Genomic DNA, 25,135 nt, shown 5'->3' on the forward strand with positions numbered 1-25,135 from the left:
ATTTCAGAATTGGGCACAGAGTGTGAAGATATTTCTGTGAAGTCTCACCAAAGGCCATCCATGACAGAGGAGGCTTTTGATAATCAGATAGCTAGATGGCACACCCCATAGATGTCAGCCCCTTTCTTCAATTCCTCCAGTGCTTGCTCAATACACTCTGTACAATGTGGTGATGGTGGCAAGAATGGATACTATTTATTGGTTCAACAATATGGACTTACCTTACCAAGGCTGATCCGGCTAATGCCACTACTGTATGTCCAACCCACCATCATCAGAGACAAATGCTGAATACCAAACATCCCCGTCAGGACGGTTCATCGAGCCACCTGCGGCCAGGTTGTTTCCACTGGATCCCTTCTGACATGGAGAGAGCAGTGGCTTATCCTCATCAACATGGCCAGATCATAAGTTTCCAGGAATCACTGGGAGGTAGTGAGAGTGGCTTTCTCACTATTATACCAAAACCCCCCACAGTGTTAGTTTCCTGGAGCTGCCATAACAAATGACTATAAACTCAGTGACTTAAAACAACGGCATTTATTCTCTCACAGGCCAGGGGTCAGAAGTGTATCAGTTTCACTGGGCCTAAATCAAGGTGTTGGCAGGATGGCTGTCTCTCCTGAGCTCTGGGGGGAGACTCTGTACCTTGACTCTTCCAGCTTCTGGTGGCTGCTGACATTCCTTTCCTGTGACCACTATGACCACATGACTCCTGTCTCTGCTTCCGTCTTCATATTGCCTCCTCTTCTGTATGAAATCTTCCCCTGTCTCTCTTGAAAGGATATTTGCTATTGGATTTAGGGTTTACTGGTTAATCCAGGATAATCTCTCCTTGTCAAAATCATTAACTTAATCACATTTGCAAAGATCTTTTTTCCTTATAAGGTAATTTTTTTAAAATTCCAGAGACGGGGACCTGATATCTTTTTTTTCTTTCCCAGAGAGAGAGGAAGGGAGAGACAGAATCATCTATCTGTTCCCGTGTGTGCCCTGACTGGGGATAAAACCCACAATCTCTGCGTTTTGAAATGACACTCTAACTAACTGAGCTATCTGACCAGGGTGGACCTCATATCTTTGAGTGGCCATAATTTAGGATACCACATCCACTCACAAAACTTTCACTTCTTGTACTCACAATGTTGGGCTATGCTAGTTTGGAAGTCTTAGTTCTTAAGGGAAGGGAAGAAAGACAGTTTTCATTGAATTGGAAGTTAGTTTCTAACTGGCTATTTGTGGCTCCTCATGCCACAAAACCAACAGGTAAAGAGTTAATGTACTAGCTGCTTGACTGATCTTCATTACCAAGGGGAAATTGGGATTCTGCTACATGATAAGGGTGAGGAGGACTGTGTCTACAATGCAGGGTCCCTCTTAGTACCCCCATGCACAGTAGTAGAAGTTAATGAAAAGCTATGACACCCAAAACCATGTAGGACCATTCATGATTCAGACCCTCCAGGAATGACTACTTGGGTCACTCTACCATGTAAAGAACTTTAACCAGCTGAGGCCCTGGCTGAGGACAAAGGGAACATAGAAGGGCAGTAGAAGAAAAAAGATATATGTATAATTGACAGATACATAGTATAGCTCAACTATGGCACTGTGATGAGTTACCATAAAGTTTATTGTAGCTATATGTATTTTCTTCCTTGCTTGATGTGTGTGTTCACATGTGTACATTATATTTCAGTAATTTCTTTCTCCTTTTTCTCCTATTTTATATAGATTGTGATGGCTACCTTAAGAGTTTATTGTTTAGTTGCAGATGGGGTTGTGAAATTAGGAGTAATTAACATCACCCAAATGTGGATTCAACAACTAACTCCTGGAGATGGATACATCTATGGGATGGTGGGACTTTCTGTTTTTCCTATTTTCTGGGAGAGAATTAGACTTCATTTGTATGCAAGATAGTATCACCTTATTAGGTGGAAGCTACTATTGCTATATGCAGGTTCAAATATGTGTGGATTGATGTTTTTGGATACTGAATGTCCAAAGGGGTGGACTGTAGCAGTTATTCAACATTGCCTATTAGTTGGGAATGTAGCCTTTTGTACTCTGCTCTGTGATACTGCAGCTGAGACTCTTAAAACCACATTATTCCTTTGCTAGCTGCCTTCCACAATAAGGAGCACTAGAGAAATACTGGAAGGCAGGAGGAGTGGAGATCTCCTTTTTCCTTTGCTTACTAACCTTATCAGCAACAGCCTGGTAGCAATGCTTGCGTTTGGTGTTTTTCTGCACTCCCAGACAAACTTCACTGTATCCCCTAAGAGGTACTCTCACCAGCCAGATAGCACCCCCTCTTCAGACCTCTGAGCCAGCACTAAGGGCTCCCCCAATCAAGCTTATGTGTTCTGCTGACCCCAACTTCTCTATATTCCTGCCTCAGGAGCAGTAGCTGCTTGCTGCGGTGATTTTTCTCCAGGTTATCTCAGTGCTCTATTGTCTTCTTCAAGCCCACCTATATCGATGTAACCCGTTCCCTATGGTGAATTATCTTTGTTGAAAAACCAGTATAGTTTCTATTTTCCTGATTGGCCCTTGACTGATGCAAACTATTAGGAAAGTGGCACCATTTTTCACTGAAGCATTGAGCCAAAAGAAAGTAAATTTGGAGGTGCAGCGGGATCATCATGAGAGGTCAGCCTGTCTGAGAGGAAGGTTAAATGAAAGATGGATTGCTGACACGTTTTATCACCTAGATATTGCTGTGCATGGAGCCAGATCTAGCCCCTGAACTTTTTTGTTATCTGAGCCAGTCAGTTTCATTCTTTGCTTAAGCCATAATGGATTGAGTTTTGTTGTTACGTTTTTACAATCAAGACTCCTGACTAATCCAAATCCCACCCCCAGACCAAGTGCCCCACGCTATAGGCACCAAAGAGCCAAGGCCAACCACCTCCTACTGAAAACTTTAATGAAACCAATAAGTTAATAAGTTAACAAAGTGAGGTACTTGCATATCTGAGAACTGGGTTGGTGGGGAACCTTGACTGTGGAAGGAGCAAGGGCTTCTTCCCCAGTCTCCTTTGGTCACAGGGTAATCCCATTCTCCTGTCCCTCTCCACAGCTCTGTCTCTGAGGGGCCAAGGGGTGGCTCTCTGGGGACAGTGCAGTGCAGGTGAGGTGAGCCAGGATAGACTCCATCGAGGGCATGACAGTGACATGCAGAGGGCATGTTGGGACAGAGGCTGGCACCACGGGGCTGAGCAGGACCCAGCCCCAGCCCCGGCGCTGCTGCATGCAGGGCCCCAGCCATGAGGTGCAGGTGGCTGGGCCTGAGCCCCTGCTCACTGGTACCCCACAGAGGGCCATGCTTGGTGACCCACTACCCATAACTCTCTTGCCACCTTCAATAGCTTTTCAGAACAGGGACAAAGGCGTACGATACCAAAGAGGTGCTGGGGGCCTGGAGTGGATAGGAGCTTATGCCAGTATAGGGGCTGCCAACTAAAGTGAAGAGTAGGGTATGGGAGGGGAGGAAACCAGTGCGTGTAAGTGCCAGATGTACAGTTGGTGCCTGAAAAAATGGTAGTTGCTAGGTGCGTTATTTTTCTCTCCGGGAGTTACAGTGACTAGGCAGGCAACAAACCTAGATAGAAGCAGGCCTGATAACCCCCTGGGGAAGGGCCTGGGGTCTTTCCAGTGCTATCCAGGCCTCAGGGACCTAAGCCTGAGTTGTGCTGTGGGGACATCGAGGAAGGCCCTTGCGGGCAGGCAGAGGCAGCAGTGAGGGCTCCTGGACCAGAGAGTAGTAGACCATCTTGAGAAAGAGGAGCTGATAAAGCTGTGGGGTGGGGCCTGGAGAGACCTGGGGTCACTTCAGAGCTCCCTCTCCTACCTGAATGGGGGGGGGGACCACCTTGTGGGCATCATCCTGCAAGGCCAGACCATTGGCATCAGCTGCAGAGGCCCAGGAAAGCCTAAGTGGCTCTGTGTTCATGTCTCCACGTGTGTACTTGTGTGTGTGTCAGTGTGAGTGTGAGGCTTTCTGCATGTCTGGGGAAACTAAAGGGACATGTTTGTGTGACATGGGAGCATTGTCCTTGGGAGGTTTGGGGTAGAACTCAGAAACCTGTGCTGTCGAATGTGAATGGAGGGCCAAAGAGGGGAGTAGACATCCAGCAGGAAGACGGAGCTCCTGGGAGGGGACACTGAAAAAGGGAAGAAAGGCCCAGGCACTGCGCTTGGGGGAGGCAAGGGAGAAACAGGCCCCATGCTGGGTGGGGAGGGCTATAAGCCAAAGAGTGGAAATGGGGATCATGGCCAAGCAGCCTGAGACCAGCTACTGCTGGGGGCCCATCTCCCAATGGGGGATGGACAGAGGACCCCATGGGGGTCCCCAAAGTTGCATATTTAACATAGTTTGCATATATGGTGCCCACCTGCCTTATGGCAGGGTTCTGTGCTTGTGGGTACCTGTGAGGGCACCTTGGGCCCACCCTCAAGGGGGCGGGGACTTGGCGGGAGGGCTTCCCTGCTCTGTCCGAAGGGCGGGCCAGAGACCTCACCTTGCATAGCTGGAAGCTGGTTCAGGGCCCAGAGCCCCAGCGACCCACTCACACTCCCGGAACAGTGTCCCTACCAGGCGGGCCGAGTTGGGCCTTGATGGAAAGAGCACTGGGGGGCCCAGAGGTCGCGGGGCAGCTCTGCTGCTGCCCTCCGTACGGCCTGGCATCTCACGCTCCTGAGGTGGGGCGAGTCGCTGGCACCCACAGCGGGGGTCTCGCCCACCCAGGCAGCTCAATACTGCGCGTGGCCTCTCTCCCCGCGGGGGAGCGAGTTCAAGTAAGAAGAGTCCCGAGGCCTCAGGGGGCGGGTCCGAGCGCCAGGCCGAGGGGCTGGCCGAGTGCTGTCCCGACACTGAAAAGCCCCTCAGTCCATGTTGGTGCTGACCGAGCGGGAGATGCTGAGCGTTTGTGCGGAGACGGAGATGTCCTCGTGGTCCACAGGGCTGTGGTAGTCCGAGGTGATGTCAGGGTCTAAAAGCGGCACTTGAACGGTGCCCAGGCTGGCCGAGGTGCCAGAGCGCAGGCAGCGGGAGTAGAAGCCCAAGAGCAGGTCCAACTTGTGCTCGATGTTTTGCACCTGGGGGCGGGGCGCAGCTGGAGGCGGGGCCTGGCCGGGACTGGAGGCGGAACTTGGGGCCGGGGCGGGGAGACGCTGGAGGCGGGGCTTGGGAGGAGCGCGGCTGGGAGGCGGGACACCGCTAGGAGGCGGGGCTTGTTGGGGAGGGGCGGACCTGGGAATCATGGAGCTTGGCGGGGGGGGGGGGGGGGGGGGGGGAAGGAAGTTGGTAACCTGGGGCTAATACCCCGAACAATATTACGTTGTTACTGGTTGTGATAGACCGGGCAATCGAGAGACAACCGACAACCGAGTGGGGGTTAAATTAGGTAGGTGGGACTTCGGCGAATTTATCTGAGACCATAGGAACCTGGGGCGGGGCTTAGCAGGAGAGGGTGAGTTTATCCTGGGCAAGTTTACTGGGTGGCTGGGCTTATCTGTGGGACGGGGTTCTGTCATGCAAGGGACGCGTGGGTCCTGTTTGCTCCTCCCCCGCTGGTGGGTGGTCTGGGCTGCGGCTCTGAGAAGCGCACCCTCCCCTTGTGCTTCTCCACGCGACTTTCAGAGCTTCTCCGTGACGATTAGCTCCGCCACACCAATGAAATGCCTTCGCACACTCACCTGCTTCTCCACTTTGACCACGCGTCCCATCATACTAATCTCATCCGCCGCCTCTGTGTCTGAGGGCCCCTTGTCGCCCTTCTCTCGGGTCTTCCGGTCCCCGGGGCTCCTGCCCACAATCTGGTCCACCCTGTGGGGAAAGGGAACCGTCAAAGGAAGACACAAGTCACCGCTTCCTCCCACAAGAACTCGAGGTTGCCTGCTAAGAGACACAACCTGCACGGAAAGAAGCTACGTGAGGGAGGGGGGCCGTTTTGCTTTGACAAACGGAGGAACCTGGCCACTGCTCTGAGGGTTTTCCAATTAGTTGAGCAAAGGCACCACAGAGAAGCATGACAAGTAAAAACAAACACCTGATGGGAGGACAGGTGGGAAATGGACTGGGAAAGGAGGGGGAGAAACAAGTGGGAATGTGAGTTATCAGGTAGAGGAGGCTGGAGCTGGTACCACCTTATTTTCTGTTCTCCTTTATAGCGACATCTTTGCAGTGGCCTACAGCGCTTGAACAGTCCAAGTGCCATTGGCCTTCTAACCTCATCTGCTACTTCTCTCCCATCAGGCATACTAGGACAGCTCCTTGCTGTCCCTAAAACAAACCCCAGCCACCTGCCCATCCGAAAGCCCTTTCACTCGCTGTTCCCTCTGGAAAAATCTTTATTTAAACAGCCACAGGGCTGCTTGCCTCAACTTCAATTTTTTTTTTCTTAACTGTCACTTTCTCTCCTTTTTAAAATAGAACACCCCAACACCCCAGCCCTTATTTTTTACCTTAGCATTTATTATTTATTGTCTGGTGTATTCTATTTTATTTATTTATCACCTGTTCTCCTTCCACTAGAATGAAAGCTCTGTGAGGGCAGCAACTCTGTTTGCTTTCCGCATATCCCCACTGTCTGGCAAGTAACGAATACCCCATGACTATTTCTTGAGAGAACAGATGAACAGGCAGTGAGAATTCAGGCCACAGGAGGAGAAAGGCAAGGTGACTGGGGTCTTGCTGTGAGAATTCTTTCTATATGCAGGGTGGAGAGAAGGGCCAGAGGATTCCAAAGGCAAGAGGTGGGCAGCATGGAGGACAATTTGCCTGTTCCCTTGGGAGATGGGAGGCCACTCATTATTTTAAGCATATTATTTTATGACCAGGAAATACTCATATAAAGACGTTTCCTGGATTGTGTGGGTCAATAGGTTCTCACAAAGGAAGGACCTGCCGCTGGGTCATTCTTCAGGTTCAAGACAGGTAGGTGCAGGTTCTGGCCTCAGCCTGAAGAAACTCCAGCTTCCGCAGAGGCCCGTAGAGGGCTCTCGGGCTTCCTTCGGGCGCTAGCGAAGGGGCTTTGGCCTTCACACCTTGCACCCTGATTCTGGGGCCGAGGTCTCCCTGTCCCCCTCCTGGATTGGGAGCAGGTAAACCCACCGAGTCTGCAGGCTCTTGATCCGGCCCAGCATGTCCAAGTGCCCTGCCGAGTACTGCTCGATGACGTCCTTCACGTCGTAGGGTCGCAGTGTCTCCTTGAATTTCCTTTTGGCCACCAGGAACTTCAGGATCCTGTTGGGGAAGATATCTCAGAGGGAAGAAATTCTTTTCTAGCCTTCTCTCTGTCTCTTTGTTACCTTGTGCTTGTCCAGCACAAGGGCTCCTCCTGCTTGGGCCACAGCAAACAGCTTCTGCGGAGTTTCCCTCCCTACCCACTATGCCCACACCCATGCCCCCGCCCCTGTAGATTTGTTTGATATTCTTTAATGTGCCAGTATCTGCAGTCATATTAGCCTGGAATGACAGGGACTGGGCCGGTTGCTCTCTGTTCGGTGGGACACTGTTGCCAATGACAGCTTGGAGAAAGACATTTTTGCACTCACTCTGCAAATCCTTGTTAACATAGCCAAAAGGGCATCAGATCCAATCTGGCCTCAGGAGCCCTGGTCTGAGATGGGAGTCAGAAAACAGAAAGAGGACTGGGGAGCATGAGAAGGGAGACCTTGGCAGGGGAGGTCAGGGGACAAGCCTTGAGAGTGATACTTTCTAGTCCCAGGTCAAGAGGATGGGGATACAGGGAGGCTTCTGGACATAGGCAGGCATGGAGGTGTGTGTGTGAAAGTCAGTTCAAAGTAGGCAAAACAAGTGAGGGGGAAAGGGGTTAATTCACAGGAGGTGGGAAGGGGCATATGAGAAAACAGGGAAAGAGACTGGCCTGAAGTTAGAAGCTGGAGGAGGGTATTCTGAAGAGCCCTGAATCCCTGGCAAGGATTGAGCATTGGGAAGTTGGGGTGGTGGGGAAGGGGCCATAGTAGTTTACTCGGCTTTCGGATGCCCATTCTGCCAGCCCTGCAGGGAACCTGGGACTCTGGTGCTTATTCTTCAGAAATTTCGGCAGGAAGATCTGTTCCGGGGGACAGGCCTGAGATGAAAGGGGCAGTGGGGTGAGATTCAAGATAGCTTTGAGCAATTTAGGACTGAAAGGGCCTGAAAGGCTTCTAAGTCTGAATCCAGGGTGACTCCCATGACTTGGGCAACAAGGTGAATGGTGGTGCCACTGCCTGAAATGGGGACCCAGGAAGAGGAGCAGATTTGGGGCATGCTGGGTGTAAGGAGTCTGTGGATGGCCAAGGAGTGTTGACCTGGGCCACGTGGCAGCTCAGGCGTCGTGTTCCAGAAGCTAGTCACTTGGAGGGCAGAGAGGGGATGTGTAAAAAGGGTGGGAAGACAACTCACATGCTCAACGGTGGGGGAAATCCGGCTGACTGATTTTTAAAGGAACACAAAGGGAAGAGGCTTACAGGCAGCTGCATCAGCTAGGGAAGAGAGGAGGTGAGTCTGGAAGGCCTGGGAGTGAAGGCGTCTCTGAAACTCGAGCTACAGGCTGGAGATGGAGACTAGGCAAGACCCCACGCTGAGAAGTTGGGGGGCCAGATCCATGGCTGGGCCATGACTAAAGAACTCAGGAGACTCTGGTTACCTCTTAATTGTTGAGGCAAAGAGACAGCCAGTAGAGTCCTTAGGTCAAGGGCTTTCAAACTTTTTGACCAAGATCTACTACAAGAAATATATTTTACATCAGAAACTAGTATCTATATACACACACACACATAACTGAAAACAAGTTTCATAAACATTGTTTGCCCTACTACTAGGATGAATGCTGATATTTTCTATTCTAGTCTTCTTCTTTTTTTTTTAATGCTGACCACGGCCTGCTAAATTGATTCCACTCAGTTGATTTCAAACTGTTGTGACCTGTGGTTTGAAAACCACTGCTCTAGAGGGAGTCCCCAGGGAACAGACAAACTGAGGTCAAGACACCCAAGAGAGAAAGTCTGAGACACAGATGGACAGGGAAAGGCAGGCAAGTGCTGACCCACAGCCAGGGAGAGCAAAATAAAGAGAATAAAATGAGCAAGAGGAAGCTGCAGGTGTGAGGAGAGGGACCATGTTGGGCAGTGAAGCCCACCGCCCCTCAGCCAACCCTCCAGACATAAGAGTATGCAGAAACCCTTCTGGGAGCCATATGCCACCTCCTCACCCACCCACACAAGGGTGCCAGGCGGGCAGCAGCTGGCATGCCCGGGAGCTAGGCCAGGCCTGGCCATGAGGGCAGGCCCCAGATGGGGAGCAGCAAAGCGTGGCAGGTGAATGTAGGGGGAGGGCCCACCTCAGGCCTAAGTCTCACCTGACGGAGCGGATGACTGTCTTCACAGCAGGCATGACGTCATCCACCGTGAGCTCGCACTGGTAGCTCTTCTCCTCTGCCACTTCCTCGGAGGGGCCCTCTGCAAAGTCAAGGGACCCAGGTGGTAGCAGCAGAAGGGGCCACTTCCACCTCCTACTACCACATGCCAAACCACCCTTAAAGGTACTGATAGGGAGACCGAGGCCCAGAAAGGGCCCAGAACCTCCCTGGGGGCACAAGGCAGACCAGCTCCAGCCCTCCTCAGTGCCCTACACAGAGTAGAAATCCCCAATTTGTTGCATGGCATCTCCCTGTGGCCAGTCGGGGTAAACATCTACCTGTCAGCCAGGTGTATGGGCACGTATCTGTTCTGGCCAGAGGCAAATTGCACAGAGCGCTGGAGGAAACCCCACTGGTTCCACCACGCAGGACAGTGAGACCCAGAGAAAAGGGGCTTGTGGCCTCTGCACCCCGACACACACACAGTCTTGTCCTTCAGCCGAGAGAGAAGGAAACTCAGGGGATGGCTCCCCTGCTCAGCTCTGCCACCAGGAAGACTCTTAAGTCAAGTCATTTTCATTCTGAATGAAAGAACTGGCTTTTCCGAGGCTGCTGCCCTGCACCGCACAGAGAGGCAACGCTGTCCAGCGACAGGTGGTGGGAGGCCAGGTATGTTCCTGTGCAGGGAAGAGGAGGCCCTGGGCACCAGCCATGCCCAGGCTCCCATGGGCCAACACCTCCCAAAGACGGGCTTGTGGGGTTCTGTAACTTTCTAGGAAAGGGTTCTCCAAGTTGTCACCCCACAGCATATTAGGGGCTGACACAGCACAGAGACAGCATAGCTTGTTCTCCCTCCAAAGCCAAAGGGGCTTCCTGTCCCCATCCTCCATCCTTGTCTACTGTCCTCCTCCTTGTACCCCGGGGCCTGAAGCATGTCAAAGCTCGGAGAGCTCTTCCAGGAGACCTGGTCCAACCCTCTCACTTTCCAGAAGTGGACATTGGGGCACAGAAAGGGCCAGTATCTTGCTTAAGTCACAGTGCAGGTCAGGAGCAGAGCTAGAACTAAAAAAAAAAGTGACCTAATTGGTTAATAAGCAACCCCCACCAGGTTCACAGCCACATATCTGCAGGTTGGGCTGGGTGAAGACGGGCGGAGTGGATGCATAGGCTACTGAGTTGGACAGCGCTGGTTGAGGATAACAGCTCTGCTACTGACTAGCCAAGAGATCTCAGTCTTCATGTCTGTAAAATGGGAATAAAAACAACCTTCTTCCCAGGGTGGTTGGGAGAAGTAAACGAGAGAATCCAGTGTGAGGCTGTACACAGTCCAGGCCCAGGAAGTATGGGCTTCTGCTCCTCCCAAAGCACATGTGTGATGCTGCGAGCTTTGGATGAGCACTCACTATATTCCGAAAAACTCTTCTGTTCACCTTCCAGGGGTAATCTCCTTTAATCCTCACAATGATCTTATGAAGGAAGTACTATTATTATCTTCATTTTATAGATGAGTCCCAGAGAAATTAGACTACTCAAGACAAATGGCGCCTGACCAGGTGGTGGCGCAGTGGATAGAGCGTTGGACTGGGATGCGGAAGGACCCAGGTTCGAGACCCCGAGGGCGCCAGCTTGAGCGCGGGCTCATCTGGCTTGAGCAAAGAGCTCACCAGCTTGGACCCAAGGTCGCTGGCTCCAGCAGGGGGTTACTCGGTCTGCTGAAGGCCCGCGGTCAAGGCACATGTGAGAGGGCAATCAATGAACAACTAAGAAGTCGCAACACGCAACGAGAAACTGATGCTTGATGCTTCTCATCTCTCTCTGTTCCTGTCTGTCTGTCCCTGTCTATCTCTGCCTCAAAAAAAAAAAAAAAAAAGACAAATGGCAAAGCCAGGATTCAAACTCAGGCAGCATGGCCCAAATCCTGTGCCCTTAATAACTATCAAATGCCACTATCCCTCTGCATTCTCATTTTATTCTCAGTCTGGAGCCCAGCAAAGCAGGTTATCATGACACCCATTTTACAGACCTGAAGACCAGTACCCAAAGGTGGTCAATCAGTTGCAGAGCCAGGACTAGAACCAAGTCTTTCCACCCCCAGCTGGAACCCTGTCCCCACCCTGCTACCTTCAACAGGTCCTGGGCCCCACACCCCCAGAGGCTCACCCTCAGCAGAAGTGCGGGGTTTGAGTCTCAGAGAGGCCCGGAAGCGGGTACGGTCATTGAAGCTCCAACTCTTCTGGACCTTGGTGGGGCTGGTGGCCTCACCCACCTGCTCGCTGCTCGGGGAGGTGGCCATGGGCGGTGGTGCCAGGTGCTGCTTGGAGGGACCCGTCCGCCGCTGGGAGCTGCCTATGCGGATGCGGTCTTTGATGCCCATCCGGCTGCTGGCAGGGCAGGTGAGTGGGGGAGAGAGCCAAATTAGCTGGAGCTGGGTGGGGGGCATGAGTGGAGACACAGCTGGCTTAGGACTTGGGGGTGGCTATTGGGTCTTGGTTCTCCACCAAGTGGAGACTTCCTGGGATGGGACAAGGGTGTGGTGAGGGGGGTCCCTGACTCCTACAAGAAGCTGATCCAGGATCAGTCTGAGTAGATCCTTTCCCCACCCCCACTGTCCACCCCTCATTGCCCAGACAGATAAGGGATGCACAGGAGACAGATGCCAGAGTGGAAGGGGTGATAGAAACCCAAGAAGGAAGTCAAAGACAGACAGGAGGACAGGGGAGCTGGCCTGACCCAGACGAATGGGTGGGTGGAGGTGAGGACCAGTCTGGGCAGACAGGCTGCTAAAGGACAGAGAAGCTCACCTGGCCACGCAGACTGAGGTAAGCCACCAGCTGCAGCAGGGCAGGCTGTGTGGAGGTGAGGACCAGCCTGGGCAGACAGGCTGCTAAAGGACAGAGAAGCTCACCTGGCCACGCAGACTGAGGTAAGCCTCCAGCTGCACGCAGGGCAGGCTGTGTGGAGGTGAGGGGGTGTGTGTTTGCATGCATGCATGTGATGGTGGGCACAAATGTACCAATGTGTGTACATGTGTCGATTTATATTTTCCTCTTTCCCCCACTCCTGGAACTATCTAATCCCACACTGGTCAGATCAGGGCTTTAGGACCTGGTGCAGTTACACAGGTAGTACACTGCAAAATCCCAAAGGTCTCCATCAGACAGACCTCCGTGTAAGGGGTGCTCCTGGAGGTGTGCAGTGTACTCCCTGCTGAAGGGCCTTGGCCCTGTGGGATTAGCTGCTGGGCCCACAGGTATGCCCAGGACATGTCTGGTGCCTGCCCTCCTGGGAAAGGGCTGGAACCTGATCTCCTGTGGTCTCCCCTGCTTAATTCTGCCCACCTGGACTGATAACTGAAAGCCTGCCCATGGGACCTTGGATTCCCCCCTTCCCTCATTGCCTGTTCACTAAGCCCCCAGTGAACAGCACCTACGTGTCTGTGCTCATGTGCGCACACAACTGCATATCTCTGCACATGCTCGAATTCCCCTTCCCACACCTCAGCTCCCCACCACATCCCCCAAACCATGGAGGAAGACAGGTCGGGGGAGGGGCTCAGGTTCCCCAGAACAGGTCCTGGATGACCAATACCTGGTAGAGTAACTCTGTGTCCAAGAAGTTTAGGGACCATGTTATTGCCATTATAGTAGGACCTATGCAAACGTCCCCCATCCCATGCACTGTGGGTGTCACAGCTGCCTCCCTGCTGTGGATTGCCACTTGAAGTGCCCCCAGCAGATAGGGTCAAGGGCCCTTCTACCCCAAATGCCAAGGACCCTGGCTCAGGAAAGCACCAGCCAGTCTCAGAGGAGACCTGAGGTGAGATAGGACAAATCTGTGTCACCTACTTTCAGGGACTTTCAGATCAAAGGTATAGCAGAGGAATGATTCTGGTTTCAGCACTGGGTGGGAGCTGGGGTCCCCCATGCCCACGGCATGGGGTTCAGGGTATAGAGTCAGGTACTGAGGTAAGGGGGATCTTGAAACCAGGGGCACCTTCAGGAAGGCAGCCAGGATGTAGGGCCATCCTTACAGGTAGGGGCCTCTGCCCAGAAGGGAGAGGTTATAAGTCAAGGATTGGGTTCCTGAAATCAGAAGGGAAGGACAGGGGTGGCCCCACAATCTAGCATGCTGTTTGCTGGCCCAGTATCCCCTCAACACACCCCAGATTCCAACCAAAGTTTGAGGTTGGCTCTCCCAAACTTTCCTCTGCAGAGCCATTCCTTCGCGCTGTCCTCATGCGGGCAAGCACCCCCACACCCGCCTGGCCCGTGCAACCCCTCCTTCTGTCCTCCAGGTCTCCAAAGGGGAGAGGAAGAGAGGGAGGCAGAGAAGACCCCGACACTCAGCCAAGGGCCTGGAATTCCAGATCTCTGAGCCCAGCACACGATTTCAATGGTTTTCTCGGGGAAGGGGGTGACCTCCCTGTCATGAGAAGTGTGCAAACTAGACAGCTTGCACTCAGCAGGAGTTATGTAGAAAAAGTCTAGGGGCTTGCACTAGAGGCCTTGAAAGGTCCCTTTCCAGCTCTGATTCTGTAATGGTTGAAGGAGCTTCCAGCCTGGGTTGTGGGGTTCTGTAACTTTCCAGCCAGCCCTAAGCTCCTCATCCATGTAAGAAGGCTCTGTTTTCCCAGGGGTGGCCCTGAATTCCAGCTCCTTGGGCGGGGCCCAGAAAATGGCTTACGTCAGCCTCTCTGGAGCCTACAAGCTCAAAGAAAATGGAAAGAAACCTGGCACGTGGTGGACATCGAAAGAGCGCCTTCCTTTCCCAGGCTCCTTCAAACACGCAAGTCCTGTCTCACTGCCTCATCCCTTCCAGTTCTCAGCCACTTCGTGTGGTGGGCTCCATATTTTCCATCCCTGTTTCACAGATGCAGAGGGAGGTGAAATGACTTGCCCAAGGTCACAGAGCTCCTACAGATGGAGCAAGGACTGGAACTCAGTTTTCTCTGACAGTATAGACTGTGTTCTTTCTCTGGGGCAAACAATCAGGATAGGGTCTAGGGCAGTGGTTCTCATCTGGGGGTGATTTTTGCTTACTAGGGGACATTTGGCAATGCCTAGAGACGTTTTTGGTTGTCGCAGTGGGGCATGCTCCTGGCACCTAATGGGGAGAGGCCAGGGACGCTGCTAACCACCAACAATGCATGTGACAGCTCCCGACAACAAAGAATTATCAGACCCAAAATATCAATCATGCCGAGGTCAAGATACTCTGATCTAAGTGATCCCAGTGGTGCCTGGGAGATGGAGGGGGTGGGCTTGACTAGGGCTGTCCTGTGGGAGAGAGCAGGCTCTGGGCACAGGCTGCCCTCTGATGGCCCTGCTGGACCAACCCCTGTACTCATTTCCACAGGGAATTTCTTTAATGACTCACCATTTGCCCGCCAAAGGCCAAGGTCATGGGGGAAGAGAGGCAGCCTACTCTTTCTGGTGCTGCACACAGCCTCTCTTCTCAGGACTGTGGAAATAGCCTCCTCACTGGCCTCTCTGCCCTGGCTCTGCTCTTCCTGACTACCGTGCTCACACAACCAGTCATCTTGGAAAGGGGCAGATCTGGAGACCCCTGGGCTTAACCCTTCAGAATGCTTCAATTTCCTATAGCCGTTTCCCAAACTCTTTTTTAAAGTAAGATCTTAACTGTTCATCATATTGTATCAAATGAGGCCAACATTTATACGGCACTTTCTATGAGTCAGGCACAGTTTGAGCAGAAGAAGATCCTAGTATCACCCACATTTTACATCTGAGGAAACCAAGGCACAGAGGGTTTATCGCCAAGGTCTCCAAGCTGGTGAGTGGTAGCCAGCCAGGTTCAGATCCAGCACCCACATTTCTGAGAAACACAGCTTCTGGGGAGAGCAGCCAGGAGCTCTGTCACTCATCTCCCACGCACAGGGCCCCCGGTCTGCAAGGCTCCAAAGGTTCTTTTGGAAAACCCAGGACTCCATGAGCCCAAGTTGCCAGGCAGTGCCAACAGGATGAGGCCCACGCTGGGCTTTTGGGTTCTTTATAACCCAGCTCTGTCCCCAACCTCAGCTCCTGGCCTCCCACTCTCCGATCTGGCCACACTGGGCTACCTGGTCCTTTGCCACAACTGTGCTCTCTCCTCCTCACCTTGCCACTTCCTTGGCCAAGAATGCCCTCCCTCATGCCCACTCCTCTTTGGGCCACTTTGGGGTAAAGTGTCTGACCCAGGCTCCACAGACCCTCTGCTTCCTCCATTTGCTGCACTTATTACACTGAATACCAATTACTCTTTGCAACTCTCCAGGCACCATGTCTTATTCATCATCGTGTCCCTAGTGCGAGGCCCAGCATGGGGCAGGTACCAAGGAATGTAGTGGTGTTGTAGCTAAGAGCTGGGCTCTGGAGTCAGTGAGGGAAGTGTTAATCCCACTCCTTCAGGCATCTGCTAGGATCCTAGGTGGGAAGTGGAAAAGCTAAACCCAAGGCCCCAAAAAAGTCAGAGTGGGAGGGACCCTCAGAGAGCCTCTAGTTCAATATGCCCATTCCACAGGTGGGAAACTAAGGTCCAGAGAAGGGAAGCAATTTGGCCAAGATCACACAAGGGGTCAGTGGCAGAGCCAGAACTCATTGCAAAGCTCCTGTAGCTGTCCCTGCTGGCAGACTGGGCACCAGGCCCATGCCCCCAGACTTGGCAAAGGCATCCCCAGGAAGGCGAGGGGTTCCTCAGGGCCCCAAGGCAGATGGCAGGCGGCAGGCACATGCACCTTGTCCTTGGCCCATCCTGTCCCCGACTCCAGCCCCCAAACTGGGTGGGGCAAGTAGGAGTGGGGACAGGAGGAACAGGTAAGGGGGTACCTCGGTCTCCAGCTGGCGTGGATCCGAAAGAAACTCCGTTTATTACTAAACATCTGGCTGGAAAGTTGAGAACAAGACACAAACAGAGGTTAGTGGGAAGGAGGCAGGTGGGCAGAGCATGAGGAGTTGCCAGGATGGGGCCGGCTTCCTGTTGCTGGTGGGAAAGAAGGCCCCCCCCACCCCAAATTATCTTCCAGCCCACATTCCCAGAATGCAGACGTTCTCAAGCTTTGCATGAGGATTTCCTGAGCAGCAGGTTAAATACGCAGAATTCTGTGTCTGTTCTCCAGAGATTCTCCTTCTGGGGGCCTGGGAAGATGTCCAGCCATCTGCTTTTTTTTTTTTAATTTTTCTTTTATTAATTTTTAGGAGAGAAGGGGGAGGGAGGAGCAGGAAGCATCAACTCCCATATGTGCCTTGACCAGGCAAGCCCAGGGTTTCGAACCGGCGACCTCAGCATTTCCAGGTCGACGCTTTATCCACTGCGCCACCACAGGTCAGGCCATCTGCATTTTTGACAGATACCCTACAGGATGCTGATGCAAGAGGTCAGTGGACCATGCTTTGAGAAACACTGCTTTAGTTCCTTATCACAAAACCCCAAAGAGAGGAGGCGCAGGCCCTGACAATACCATCCCCCAGGACGTCCTGCTCCTTATAGTCCTGAGAACGTGCTTGGCCTAGGTCCACTAACAAGCACCACTGATAGTGTGACCAATCAGGTGTGTATGTCTGTGTGTGCGGGGGGGGGGTCCCATCTGGGGCACCCATCCCATGGGGCCCAGACAGCCAAGATTAAGGATATGGCCATTTGACCTGAGCCTGGTGCCTGACCTCCTAGAAATCACAGCCCAGCCCCCTGGGGTTCTCAGTAGAAGACACTCCACCACCATTACCATGAGCCCCTGCCATGTAGACACTCCAGGGCAGACAGACATAAGGCTGGGAATTAGTGGTAGCCAAGCACTCAGCAATAATCTGTTCCTGGCCTTGGAGACCCAGAGCAGCTGGGAGGTGGCACAGGTGCTGGTCTCCAGGCTGACCTCCATTCTCAGAGCCTTCCTATTCAGGTAGGGTGAGACCAGGGCAAACTGGAAGCTCCAGCGTGCCCTGGCTCAGCCGAGCGGGTGGTCACCAGTGCCAACTTTTGAGTTTCTACCTGGAAGCCAGAGTTGGGCGGGGATGGGGATAACAATAACGGCCTTCAGGCCACGAACTGAGAATCCAAGTGGGGCTGCCCCAGGGATGCTGTTTCAGGGAGCTGCCAGCCTGGCCTGGCCAGTCACGCTTCCCCTCCCCCCAGCCCCGGAACTGGAGGACTCTGCCTCTCCACCCACTTCTTGTTAAGCCCCTGGCCAGAAGTGTCCTCACAGAGAGCAGGGAATGCCGTTCCCAGCATCCCTTGTACCAAAACCACCTCCTCCCAGTTCCCTGGGCTTTTTTCTGCCCAGAAACCAAGAGAACAAAGAGCTTCTTATCAGCTTAACTAACACTGATTTTTCTGCCCAGGACCCAAAGGCTCAGAGTGGCTTGATGACTTTCTCGAGGACACAGCGCATCAGGTGGCAGAGGCAAGCTTTCACTGCACCTCCTCTTCCTGACCACAGTGGGGTTCACCTTTTCTCCCCTCCCTTGTTCTGGGACCCAGGCTCAGCACTGCACCTGCAGCTCAAGGCCCAGGTGCCCAGCTGGCTGACGAAGGGATGACGTGTGAAGACGAGACAAAACAAAAAGATGGGCAGAGGACAGGTGAGAAATGAGGGGGATTGAATTCCTGACCTCAAAGTATACCTTCACAGGGGCAGCCACCTTCCCACATGTGAGGTCGGGGCTCAGCCAAATAGGTTTGAAATTTCAGTATGATGAACATTTATGTGGGGGTAAACATCATTACTTTTTGTTCTTCTTTCAAAATGCAAAAGCTCCAGGAGAGTCAGGTCAAGGGGAAGAAGACTGTTGGAGCAGCAAAATGTCTCTCAGTAAGGAAGAAAGGCATTGTGGGAGAATCCCAGGAGGATCCTCTGGGATTAGCAAAGCTGTGGACAAGGGTTACACAAGACAACAGCATTAGTCATTGGTTGAGTTTACGTAGGTCCTACAGTGGTTCTTAGTCACAGAGCTCTCTCTCCAGCTGGCATCTCATTCCCGAGACGGGAGTTCAGTGTGAAGCCCTTTCTAGAGGAACATGCTGGGGGAGGGGTCCCTGCCCTCACACCCCAAGACGGTGCCCACGATTACCTGATCCGTAAGCACCTGTGGCCAGCGGCCTCCTCCTCTCTCCAGCTTCCCAGGAGGGATGGGGGTGCAGGGGTGGAAGAGTGAGGGGGAGTGGAAACAGAGAAAGAAAGAGGACATGGAATGAATAGAGGAGGTGATGGGAAAGGATGGTGTGGACAGATCCCCCACTCTTCCAGGTGACAAAAAAGGTGAGTCCAGCCTGGTCCCTCCAGAGAGGCTCTCACTCTGTACCTGTCAGGCTGTCCGACGACAACTGCCCAGGCCTCATGACAAGGCCTGGGAGTCCCCAGAACAGGCCCAGACACCCATGTAGTGGCTGGAGGCAGGTCTGAGAGAGGATGAGACAGAGAATGAAGAGGAGGAGGAGAAGCAAGAGGAGGTGGTGGCCCCAGAGGGCCCCTACCTTTCCCCAGGGCAGAAGGAGGCGCTGCCTGGCCGGTGGCAGGTGGCAACGGGCGGGTAACGGGAGGGCGCTCCGTCGGGTACTGGCGCCCGCCGTACCTCCAGGGGCCGTAGGCCCCCATTGCGGGCCCGTTGCACGTGCTCAAACAAGAGGGCCAGCTCTCTGCAGGAGAGGGTGCCATCAGCAGCAGGCAGGGCTCTGGCGCCACCCCCTCACCTGGTGGGCACTGAGCTCCTGAGTTCACATCCTGCCAGGCCCTGACTCTCTAGAGGTGCTCAGCACACACCCCAGGCCAGAGTGGGCAGGGCTGCGGGCTGGAAGAGACTAGCCTTCCTCCTTCCCTTACTATACTCAGGTCCTGGGAAATCCTCGGGGATGCCAAGTACGGTTGTGCAGGCTGGGCACACTCCAGAGCACCCTCACAAGGGGGCAAGTGGGAGCTCAAATCCAGCTTACTCTACCCACCCCACTGACTGTCTGGACATGGAGCTGTGCCTACCTGGAGGCCGGTGGTGGCCCTGAAACCGCAGCCTCCAGATCTGACTCTGGATTTTAGGGGGGAAACCGAGGCCTAAGAGAGAGACTGGATAGGGTGGCTAGCCCAGCTTCCTACCCTGCAGCTCTGGGTTCTTGGAGACCAGATTTGGGACTCAGCTTCCTCCTAATTCTCTAGGCATTTCCTATTTCCATATCCAAGGAAGATCTCTCCCCTTTCTGCCTTCCCATTGTATAGATGAAGAAACTGAGGTCCAAGGAGCAGGACACCCACTGGACCCATAATCTCCAAGCCAAGCTCTGTCCCTCTCACCAGAGGACTGAAGATCACCCCACTCCAAAATCTCCCCCCCCACACACACAGCATATTTCTAACAAACCAGCCCCTACACTATTCCCCATGGCTTGGCCTTCAGTCCTTAGGGCTACTTCTGGAAGGGGCAGTTTCTTCTAATCTAACTACCCTCCTCATCTCTGAGGCAGGTGGAAAGATGGGGGACCCAGTGTGATTATGGGAGCCCCCCTTCACAGCCCCTTTTCTCCTGCTCCTCCCCTAGGAACCCCCTGGGCTGGGAGGGAGCAGGGAGGGAGGCAGCCAGGTGTAGTGATGAGTGGGATTGTGCAACAGCTGCTCCTGGAGAACTAATGAGAGGACGAAGGCGCCTGCAGAAGTGCTGAGCACAGCAGCCTGGCCTGTCTTGATACCCGCCTGATGCCCGCCTGCCTGGGGAACCAAGCCGTGCTCCGTGGTCTTCATTCCTGCCCAAGGGCCTGGCCAACCACCTGGCCACACGAACCTTGATGATACTATATTAATAATCCCCTGCACGAAGCCACCCCTGTGCAGTCTTACCCCGGCCTGGACCAGTGGGGTGAACTAGCTTCTGCACCCTCAGGCTGCCGCCTGGTACAGTACCAGAGGTACAAACTCATGCACGCGGAGCATGTGGGCCCTTGCTCCCAATACTGGCACACCCATTCTTGCCCATCACACTTTCTCTGTCCAGCTGCAATACACCAGGCTGGCAAGGGCTAATGCTGCCTCCAACTCAGACTGAGGAAAGTGGACTGGCAGTGCCACTGCCCTGAGCGGCGTGGACTCTGGGTAAGTGTGTGGACTGCCAGCAGTCCAGGACGCAGGGCACAGACAGAGGGGCAGGGCTCCACCCTGTGTCCTGGGTTCAGTGTCCACAGCCTTCCTGGGCACAGAGAGCTGGAGGAGAAGACACTCCAGGCTCTGAGTTAGGTAGGATGCACAGAGCCAGCCCCAAATGCTCTCTTGGCAGCCATCACCCCTGTCCCACCATCCAGGACTGAGTCCCAGTCACTGGTCCTCAGGGGTATTACCGTCAGCCCCACCCCGCCTTCCCCCTGCGTCAGGGCCTACCTGAAGGATGGGAGGATACTGTCGTAGTAGTACCAGGTGGCTGTCAGGTAGGCCCGGCTGGTGTCCGTGGAGTACAGGCGCCACGCAGCCTGGCGGTGTGGGGGAAGGGAAACGGGAGACACGGCATCAGCGAGGCCTCTCAGCCCCCCATCAGCATCTGCCCCCGAAAGAACCTAGGCCCTGGGCCAGCTGAAGGGTAAGCAGAACCAGGAGCCGGGTCCAATTCCATAGGCACCAGCAGGGCCAGCCAAAGAAATAGCAGCCTAGAAAGAATGACCCTAAGGCAGTGGTTCTCAACCTTCCTAATGCCGTGACCCCGCAATACAGTTCCTCATGTTGCGGTGACCCCAAACCAAAAAATAATTTTGGTGGCTACTTCATAACTGTAATTTTGCTACAGTTATGATTCGGAATGTAAATACCTGATATGCATTATGTATTTTCCGATGGCTTTAGGCAACCCCGCCGGGGTTGCGACCCACAGGTTGAGAACCGCTGCCCTAAGGTGACGAGCAGATCAGCCTCAGCCAGGGCCCTTAGAGGGCGACAGGAGCTGGGGCTTTGTCATCAGGCAGGTGTGGGTTTCCAGCCCCAGTTATGGCCCTTATGAGTGTGGGTAAATTAAGTAAAGCTGCGGAGCCTCAGTTACCTCATCTGTAAAATGGATGTAACACTACTTAGCTAACCAGGTGCTGTGAGGAATAAATGGGCAAATGTATATGAAATGCCGAGTGTAGTGCCTGGCACATAGTTGGCACTTAATGCCCAGGTCCCCTGTTAAACCCTCCTGTTATCTCCCTTACTATAGCTGATAGATATCTATTCATTGTGTATTGATTAATGTCTTTCTTTCCTCCTAGGCTGTAAGCTGTGTCTTGCTCACCACTGCATCCTCTGGCACATGGTAGGTGTTCTGCAAAGATTCAAGGGATGAATGCTGACTAAGTGAATCATTATTACTAATAATAACCCCACCCCATCTTTCCCAGATGCCTAGCACTGCCCATGGGGTTGAGGAGGCGAAGACAGAGCATCACCTCCCTCAGCATTCACAGACCTGCCTGGCTTCCTCTGCAGTAGGAGGGATGAGGGTCAGACAAGAGAAAAGTCTGTTTCCTTCCCTCCAGGTAAGAAGAGCCAGGAGGGACAGTGCGTAGGGCGATGAGTGAGGGCAGGGAGGCATGGAAGCTGCCAGGCAGGACAAAGTAGACCTGACTCTGGCTGCCCCCCTGTTCTGGGTGCCTCCTGTCCTTAAGGGACTGCCCACTGATGAACTCACCAGCCAGGCACTCTCCCAGGACAGGAATATTTTTACTTCCTGCTTGCCTAGGCCCTTGGCTTAGGCTGGAGAGCAGCTGCCAGACTGTCTCATTAATTATGGGCACCACAATACCAGCTGTCTCTCGGCATGGGCAGTGCCAGCCGCCTGCCCCTACAATGGCCCTCAGAAGGCCAGCTCCCAGGGGACAGTGGCCATTGTGCCCCAGGGGATGCTGAGAAGGAAAGGCTGGGCTGGTGACTGGAGATAGCAGGGATGGGGAACGGAATTCCACCCTGGGGAGGAGAGATAAGGAGGGGCTGATTCAGACTAGGGTTGGGGGGTCAGAAGGTGGCACACTGGAGAGCATGCCGACTTGGGCTGTGCCAACATTCCCTGAACTGGTTCCCGCAGGGGAGTCTCTTACACACATCCCTGACCAGGAAAAGCCAAGGCTGAGTCACAGAGTCACACAAATCAGAGCCTGTGTCTCAGCCCGTGCCCCATCAGGATGCCTCAGCACAGTGGGGGAAACTGAGGCTACACACTCTTGGGGTTTTTATCCCACCCTCTGGTTGCTGCTTCTCTGACTCCTTGGCTGGCTCAACTCTGCCTGTCCAGCCACAGAATGTTGAGGCTCCTAAAAGCCCAGTTCTGGACCATCTTCTCTGCTCCCTCTTTCCTCTCCCCACGAGGCAAGCTCCCCTGTGCCCAGGCTTTGTTACCATCATCAGCAGTGGCTTTACATCTTCTCACCCAGACTTTTTCTCTCCCCCCAGTGGCACATCTGCACTTCACATCCAGTTGCCCACTCAACATGGCCACCCAGGGGTTCAGAAGACCCTCAGACTCCACATGCTCTCACCAAACTCACATTCTTCATGCCCCAAATCTGGTCCCCCTCCAATGAACAGGGCCATCAACCAGCCAGTCAGGCAAGCCAGAAACCTAGAAGTCACCCCACCATCTCCCTCTCCCTCACTCCTGATGCCACTGATTTCACCTCCTAAATATGTAGAATCTGCCCATTTCTTTCCATCTCACCTGTTGCAAACCTAGTCCACATCACCCAGCAACCCACATCGCCCAGACTGTTGCGAGACTCTCTGATCTGGTCCCCCACACATACCTGAGTCATCCTCCAATCCATTCACCACTTTTCAAAATACAAATCTGATTGTGTCACCCACTCCCTTCCTTCAGACCTGTCAGTGTTTCCATGCTGCTCGTGGGAAAAAGTTAAACTCCTCCCAATGGGCCCCAGGTCTGGGCCTGGCCCACCTAGCCACTATCTACTGTTCCTTCAGCACTCTGTTCTGGCCCCTACTAGCTTTCTTCAAGTTCATCAAACACACCAGGACATTTGCACATGCTCTTCCCTTACCCCAAATGCTCTCCACTTCATCTCTTCACCTGATTACACCTACCCATCATCCAGCTTTCAGCTCAAGTGTCATTTTCCCGGGATAGTCTTTCCTGAATCCCCTTCAAGGTCTCCTGTTAAAAGCTCCTCAGAGAACCATTTCTTTCTTTCAAGGCATTGATCTCAGTTCATAGTTACAACGTTCATTTGTGTGAGTGTTTTTGGAATGAATTAATGAATTAAGGTGTTAGGAGTGGAACAGGCTCACTGATGGCTGCACAGCTGATGGATGTCTCTACTAGGCCCCTAGGGCCTCTCGTCTAAGCTGTATTCCACTTCAGGCCATGTAGAGTTGGGACCGGAGTCGGCCAGTAGGGCAGCTGTGGCTACTCCTAAACTGGGCATTTGGTACAGAGGGATGTTTTTGACAATCTGAGTCAGCATCCCAGCTCTGTTCCTGACTTGTCCTGTGACCCAGAAAAGTCACATCTCCTCTCTGAGCTTCAAAGTGGAGTCACAATTGCAAACTTGGGACACAAGAGTCAGCATACAGTGTTGACACACCAGTTCAGTTCAGGGGCTTCCTAGGCATCCTGTACCTGGATGAGGTTAGCTGCTGGCATCCTTCGCTTCTCAAAGTGCTTCTGCCGGTGCTGCTCCTGCACCTTCAGGGCAAAGCCGGAGCCAAGGATGCCCTAGGGGGGGAATAGGCACGGTTGGGAGATTGTGGTAGTGGAGACAACAAAAGGCAATCTCTGCTGATGTGAGCTGCCCCACCAATGATGTGGGATAGGGGCTTAGCAGGCTGTGCTCCCAGAACCCCTCTTCCCCAGTCTGGACAATCCTAGGCAGAGAGGGACTCACGGCAGGCAAGGCAAAGAAGGAGATGCCCAGTAAGGCGAAGCCAGCAGCCAGGACCCTGCCCAGCCACGTATGAGGTGTCTTGTCACCATAGCCGATGGTTGTCAATGTAATCTGGAAACACAAATGGGTTACCCAAAGGGCTGGTCACAGGGGCCATCTACAACAGTTTGTTGGGGGCACAGACAGATGGAAGCGTGATCATGAGGGAAGAGATTCCCCTGGTTGCCCACAGGGGCTGGTCACAGGATTTGTCATGGAGACTGGTTAGAGGTACAGACTAACTCTGCCCCCACCCCAGCCCCATGCAGGGATACAGGTCACATCTGGGACTAGATAGGAGCACAAGCTGGTCCATTGGGGCAAATTGAGAGGCTAGCATACAGGCTGGACATAGGGGGTGCTATCATAGCAGAGAGGACAGGTACAGGCCTGCTCAACCTTGAATCGGAGGTCACAATGGTTAGGGAAGGTCCTAAAGAGAAGGGAGGCCCTACAGAGACTGTCACGTACCGTTCCCCACCAAAGCGAGTCAGCGTAGGAGGAGAAGTCAGAGTTGGCGTCCTTCTCGGCCAGATAGACCAGGAAGGAGGCAAAGATGAGCACCAGGAACCCGATGTACCAGGCGGTAATCAGCTCCTGCGGGGGCAGCAAAGAGTAAGACCACAGGCAGGACGGAGGCAGAAAGACCCGACGAAGTGGGGAACTCTGTGCCCACCTGGGAAAAGGGAGGGGACGGGGCTCCCAGAATGGACAATGAGAGGTACTGGGGAAGGGGATAAACGTACCCCAACCTGGCGCTGGTTCTACCCACCTTTCTCATTTTCTCCCTTCAGAGACCCTGCCCCTCCTTCCTGAAACGGCCAGGCCCTCTTAAAATCCCAGACCACTTTCAGACCCCGCCCACGACCTTCCAGGTACCATGCTCAGACCTC

The 25,135-nt window shown here is 53.5% G+C and overlaps 1 protein-coding gene and 1 long non-coding RNA gene across 6 annotated transcripts in view; one reads left to right on the top strand and one right to left on the bottom strand.

Moving 5' to 3' along the window:
- Window positions 1-670: 670 nt before the first annotated feature.
- KCNQ4 (potassium voltage-gated channel subfamily Q member 4) overlaps window positions 671-25,135 on the bottom strand; it is a 60,532-nt gene continuing 36,067 nt past the window's right edge. The window contains exons 5-14 of one of the 5 annotated variants that reach the window (XM_066269502.1): window positions 24,714-24,839; window positions 24,204-24,314; window positions 23,939-24,034; window positions 20,719-20,807; window positions 18,837-18,998; window positions 11,532-11,752; window positions 9,372-9,471; window positions 7,121-7,252; window positions 5,704-5,833; window positions 671-791 (exon numbers count right to left, since the gene is read on the bottom strand). In XM_066269502.1, coding sequence (XP_066125599.1) covers window positions 699-791; window positions 5,704-5,833; window positions 7,121-7,252; window positions 9,372-9,471; window positions 11,532-11,752; window positions 18,837-18,998; window positions 20,719-20,807; window positions 23,939-24,034; window positions 24,204-24,314; window positions 24,714-24,839 — 1,260 coding nt within the window. In that variant the 3' untranslated portion in view covers window positions 671-698. Of the gene's footprint in view, window positions 792-3,516; window positions 5,104-5,703; window positions 5,834-7,120; window positions 7,253-9,371; window positions 9,472-11,531; window positions 11,753-18,433; window positions 18,479-18,836; window positions 18,999-20,718; window positions 20,808-23,938; window positions 24,035-24,203; window positions 24,315-24,713; window positions 24,840-25,135 lie in introns of those variants that run through there. The other 4 variants (XM_066269501.1, XM_066269500.1, XM_066269499.1 and 1 more) reach the window with 4 other exon arrangements.
- On the top strand, window positions 19,974-25,117 carry LOC136331280 (uncharacterized). The gene is made up of 4 exons (XR_010730464.1): window positions 19,974-20,436; window positions 21,579-21,622; window positions 21,708-21,845; window positions 25,037-25,117. It is a non-coding gene; the product is annotated as an uncharacterized lncRNA (long non-coding RNA).

This window comes from Saccopteryx bilineata, chromosome 3, assembly GCF_036850765.1.
Source record: "Saccopteryx bilineata isolate mSacBil1 chromosome 3, mSacBil1_pri_phased_curated, whole genome shotgun sequence".
Classification (NCBI taxonomy): domain Eukaryota; kingdom Metazoa; phylum Chordata; class Mammalia; order Chiroptera; family Emballonuridae; genus Saccopteryx; species Saccopteryx bilineata.